Source organism: Brassica oleracea, chromosome C2 (genome assembly GCF_000695525.1).
Source record: "Brassica oleracea var. oleracea cultivar TO1000 chromosome C2, BOL, whole genome shotgun sequence".
Classification (NCBI taxonomy): Eukaryota; Viridiplantae; Streptophyta; class Magnoliopsida; order Brassicales; family Brassicaceae; genus Brassica; species Brassica oleracea.
The window spans coordinates 45,118,837-45,124,586 of record NC_027749.1 but is presented as its reverse complement, the minus strand read 5'-3'; the positions used below and the strand labels follow the sequence as shown (position 1 = coordinate 45,124,586).

The 5,750-nt window shown below is 31.2% G+C and overlaps 1 protein-coding gene across 1 annotated transcript; it reads right to left on the bottom strand.

Moving 5' to 3' along the window:
- Positions 1-4,001: 4,001 nt before the first annotated feature.
- LOC106324356 lies at positions 4,002-4,460 on the bottom strand. The gene has a single exon (XM_013762337.1). The coding sequence runs from the start codon at positions 4,458-4,460 to the stop codon at positions 4,002-4,004; it is 459 nt and encodes a 152-aa protein (XP_013617791.1).
- Positions 4,461-5,750: the final 1,290 nt, after the last annotated feature.

The window sequence follows — 5,750 nt, the reverse complement described above, 5'->3', positions numbered from 1 at the left end:
TGGCCAATAAGGATTACAATCTAATGAAAGAAACTGTAAAAAAACAAACACGAATAAGAAATATATATTGCCTTTTCATATAGTGTCATGTTTAATCAAAACTAAAAATAGTATTATTTTGAAAGTGATGCTGTAGAGATGGTTGGATTTTAAATTTTAGTGTGTCTATTGCGGCGCTAATAATGAACAAAATCACTAAACAACAATCTATTGCCTCTTAAGCTTCGATCATATACCAACTTACCAAGTAAATAAAATAATTTATTATACATTATCATAAATTTTGATCTTAAAACTTGGAGTATGTTTTATTACTACTTTAAGATAATGGCGGATGCACGGATCAAATTCTAAAAATGGTGGTGATAAAATTAAGATTTAAATTTGTAAGAAAATAAAAATATAAATTTGATGTAACTGATAAGAAATTATATTTTCATTTTATTTTCTTACAAATTTAAATCTTAATTTTATATGCTTCAAATTGGTAGAAGTTTAACAATCATTTTATTTTCAGAACCAGTCGGTCTATCTACAATCTCTCATATCGTGTTCCTTGTGATAGATTTCAACTAGTCTGCCATAGCTTCAACCTAATTTTCTTCACAAAATAGGTTAAACTCATATGAGGCAAACTCTCCTCCTCTATCCGTGCATCCTACATTGAGCTTAGCTGAGGCTACCTCTCCTCCTCCATTGGTGCAACTTAGATTGAACTTAGCTGAGTTCAATATAGAATGCACATATAGAGGAGAGTTTGCCTCAGATGATTTTAATCTATTTTGTGAAGAAAATTGGATTGAAGCTATGGCTGACGAGTTGAAATCTATCACAAGAACCAAAATATGAGAGCTTGTAGATAGACTGCTGGTTCTGAGAAGAAAGGAGAGGAGGATCGAGTTTATGTGTTACACAAGGCTTTATATGGGTTACGCCAAGTTTCATATACCTGCAATTTATGTGTTTATGTGTTATACAAAGCTTTATTAAATCCAGCGGAAGCGTGGTGGGCCAATAACCCACAGGTCCCATGATTGAAACCTGACTCTGATACCAATTCAAATCTTAAGAAACACAAGAATTATAAGAACAATTTTTATTATTAGCTTTAGAAATTTCTCAAGACTAAAGCTCTGGATGTTTCTACCTTCGATCTTATGGAGCAACTTTCCATGAGACCTACATTTATATGAAAGACAATTCTCTTTAACATGTGTGATATGGAAAACACAAATCTAGCCTAAATAGAAAACTTCATTTTCCTATATTTAGATTTTCTTATTGTGTTTATCTTAACATATTAAACATCTAATAATATGTTAAGTTTCCACAAGTTTGAAATTATCCAACAGCTGCTACTGTCTCTAACCATTATCATCATCATCAAGGTGGGTCTCTCACTGCTGGTTTAATGATCAGTTGTGAGTTAGAGAGTGGTGGTGGGTCTTGTAGTGGTAGACCAAATTGGGGAGTTGGTGGCGGAGAAGGAGGAAGAGAGAAGCTTCTAGGTCAAATGTACCATGTGGGTTATGGACAAATGTAGCTAGGTTTGGAGCTGGTGGGTTTGATTTTCCTGGAGGTATGAGTTTTGTATTTATTTTGGGTTGTAATAACAATCAGATGCCTGGACTTGAGTTAGGGTTTGCTCAGGAAGGTAATGTTGGAGTTTTTAATCAACATTCATTTACACAGATTTATCAGCAGATGACTCAAGCTCAGGTTCAAGCTCAGGGTAGAGTTCTTCACCATGCTCTTCATCATAACCCATCACATGAAGATCATCATCAGCAAGAGAGTGATGAAAAAGATGATTCTCAAGGTTCTGGGCTTTAATGGATTTGAAAAGCCTTAGCCTTTTCTTTTGTTATAATATTGTTGTAATTGTACAACTAGCATGGAGAAAGAAAAGAAAAGGTTAATACTGAGTGAGAGTGAAAATCTACTTATTGAAAACCCTCTGCAAAACACACACTTGAGCTAATTTCAGTTTTGATACTTCCAGAGGGAGGATGATGATGATGCAAGAGAGATTCATTCCAAGAGCTCTTTTTAGTGTTTGTGACATTTTTTGGGCAGATGTTGTTTGAAACTTGTAGGTGGAGACACATCAGAGATTGTTTGTTTCTTTTTTGAAGCTTTGGAGTGATGTTTGATCCAGAGAGGCTTGCTTTTTTTTTTGTGTTGTTGCTTCTTTTGTATATATAAGAAAAACGGCTTTTCGATGGTACAATAGTGAATTGGCAATGCATACTTTCCTTCCATCGCATTTGTAGATTGACGATTACAGTTTTGTTACAAAGCTGGAAGAAACTATTAAATATTCTTTCTTACATTGTGCTCTTCCACAGCATTTCTAAACCTCAATGCTTCCTCTTTCGCAACAAAAAAACCCTTGAAACTCTAGTAAGTGAAATGATTGTCAAGAGAAAATTTGTTGAAGGATTTATGTTGCAGGACGCACCAGAGTTCTGAATCAATAGAGAGGACTATCTAGAAGAAGGAATTGGTTGTTTAAGTAAAGATGAGCCAAACTTGATGATACTCTAAAACGTCCAACCTTAAGCTTGTACTTTTTGTATGCACAACTTTTTATTTTTGGGTTGAAAACGATGAATATTATCTCTATAATATTATTTTAGAAGTCAGTTTTTTGCGTGTCGTGTTCATATTAATTTTTACTATATTCAGTTACATAGTTACTCGTAAAAAAATTAAAATAATCTATATATTAATTTTCATTATTAAACTATTTATTTATTAATTACTGTCAACTAAATTTTAATTTAGTTTTATTTTTATTTTTTCAAATAACATATGCACGATAAAAAGGAAATATGTCTAAATTTTATAAAAAAAATTAATATGCACATATTTAATATATAATGTGATTTCATAAAAAGGAAAATCCACAAAAAAATAATTTTGATATTAAAAAAAATCTTCCTTTCATAACATTATCTTAAAAAGCATTCTGTTATATATTTTTAAAATAATAAAAATATTTATTTATATCTATACATTTAGGTAGATTTAAAAAAAACAATTTAAATAACATAAAACGAATTATCTTTAGTTGACTAAACATATTTTATAGTTACTATTAGTGAGATGATTTATTCATTTTTGCATATCAGGATTTTCATAAAAATATTAACCATACTTTTATTTACATTTTTATCAGACTGCAAAAAGATAAAATATCTATAAAGTTCTAAAAAAAAATTAACTAATAAAAGATGATTTTTCAAAAACAAATCCCAAAAATTGGTGTTTATTCTTAAAATGTTTAAATATTTAAAAACAAATATTTTAAGAAAGATAATATATATTACAAAAGGAAATTAAAAATACTTATTTGCTACTAACATATTTTTGATAAAATAATTACAAATTTTTTTTTACTAGCATAACTCTAGATGCTTTCGATAAACTAAAAGTATTATACTTTAGCATATTAAAAAATCGTATTTTCCTTAATATTTACTTTGGTTTTAATTTAACTTTTCTTTATATTCTTACAATATCCAATATACATATAACAAAAATCCCAAGCAAATATAATTCTTATGTTTATTTGTGTAATTTTGAATCAGTCAACTTTAGTTATTTTTTATTTAATTCTGAAATAGGTATTAAGTTATACATAATTTTACTATAAAGATAACAACAAACTTTAATGCAAATAAAAAAATAATCAAAATTTTATCTATTTAGAACAAAAGAGTTATTATTTAATGTGGAGAAATAGATGCGATAAAAACAAATTATTTAAAATTGAAAATAAAACATTTATTAGTTATTATAATATATTTACTTTACAAATTACCATATATATATATATGCTCTACATAATGATATGACAATTTGAACATTATGGATGCTTTTGAGACATCAAAAAGGTTATTTAGATATCAAAATTTTAAACAATGTTCAAACTTTTTTTTTTTTGAATATATCAATGTTCAAACTTTGGCTACTAAAAAAAAAAACGCTAAACAAAGTTAAGAACGCCAGAGCAGAATCACCAGACGAGGAGGAACATCGGGAAGCTGTTGATGCAAAACCTCCAAGCCACTATGCGGGAGACCAGCTGCAGCATTGATATTATTGTACTCAGTTGCTCTCTGCATCTGTTCCCACGCCCGCTCTCTCCCCTGGTCGACCAAGGGTCGAGTGTAACTGGGATGATCAGCTTTCAAATGATTCTTAAGCTGACAATATGTCCCAGAGAAATTGCAGTTCTCGAAAGCGCAAGACCTCGGTTTAGCATTAAGATCTCTCCTTCCACCCGACTGCACCTTCATCGCCTCATAAACTTCTCCTCTGCAGTAAGGACAGTTCATGACCTTGGTTACACGGTTCATGTTTTTCTTGCGGTACTGCTTGAAACAGTTGGAGTGACGAACACTCGTGTCGCACATGTAAGCACGACATCCAGTAGAGGATGAAGAGCACCGCATGAGGATGGCATTGTGTGGCGCTTCCTGGCAGATCACACACAAGACATCCTCCCATTGGCTTGGGCCTGGTGCCTTGATAGGTTCTTTCTGAGTCCTTGTAGAGCGAAGCGGGTATGGTGACACTCTGGTCCTGTTGCTTGGCACCTTCGGCATTTTTTCTGCTAAAATGATGTCAACATTTACCAGAAACAACACTCAACCATGAAAATCAAATTCAAAATTTTTTCCTTAAGGACTCAATCTCAAGGCTCAAATCAGTCTTCCACACAACAGTGAAGACTGTTTTATACTGGGGAAGTAATTAACACTACTATTACAAAAGAAAGCAAAGGTGCATAGAGATCCATAAAATAGATATCATAACCAAGAAACTAAATTGCATGACACATATGGACGACAGATGATCAGAAAGCAAAAATGGTTGGTCAATAAAATAGAAGTATGGAAATTTTTGATGATCATCTCTCATTAAAGAGGTTACCGGGATCTCACATTATGATCAGAATCAGAGGTCTGGCCAATATGGATTACAATCTAATGAAAGAAACTGTAAAAAAACAAACACGATTAAGAAATGTATATTACCTTCTCGTTTATTTCAGTTTGGTCTCAAGAGGTGGAGATAGGGAGTATGTATGTTTGTGTCATGTCTTATGCCTTTTTATAAGCTATCCTTGTTGTCCATTTTACCATTTTACCACTCTCTTTGTGGAATAAATGGGAAGTTATCTTTTATTTATACAATTATGGATTTTCCCTTTAATGAGGTTAAAACAAAAGTCAAATAAATCATTTTTTCTATTGTTTGTAAAGAACTTAAAAGGTATGTAATCCAGAAATTATATCTCATGCAAACTAACAAAAGAAAAAGAACTATTTAAATCTTATTTTTGTAATAAATTTAATTATTTATTGTGGAGCTAATAATAGACGTAATCAATAAACGATAATCCATTACGTATATATATATATATTTTTTCCCTTAATTCTGATCAAATAGTGTAATCATGGTTACATTTAATTGTGGTTATTGCGGTGCTAATAATGAACAAAATCATTAAACGACAATCTATTGCCTTTTAAGTTTCAACCATATAGTGTCATGTTTAATCAAAACTAAGGGTGTTCAATCCGGATATCGGTTCGGTTTAGGTTCGGGTTTTTTCGGTTTTCGGTATTTTGGTTAGTAAAATATAACTACCATTCTAAATCCATATTTACTTCGGTTCGGTTCGGTTTATATACCGTCGGTTTTCGGTTTATTCGGTTTTATACCAAAAAACATAATTA

Excerpts from the sequence above, each read along its gene's own strand:
- LOC106324356 (XM_013762337.1), bottom strand. The coding sequence starts at position 4,460 with ATGCGGTGCTCTTCATCCTCTACTGGATGTCGTGCTTACATGTGCGAC.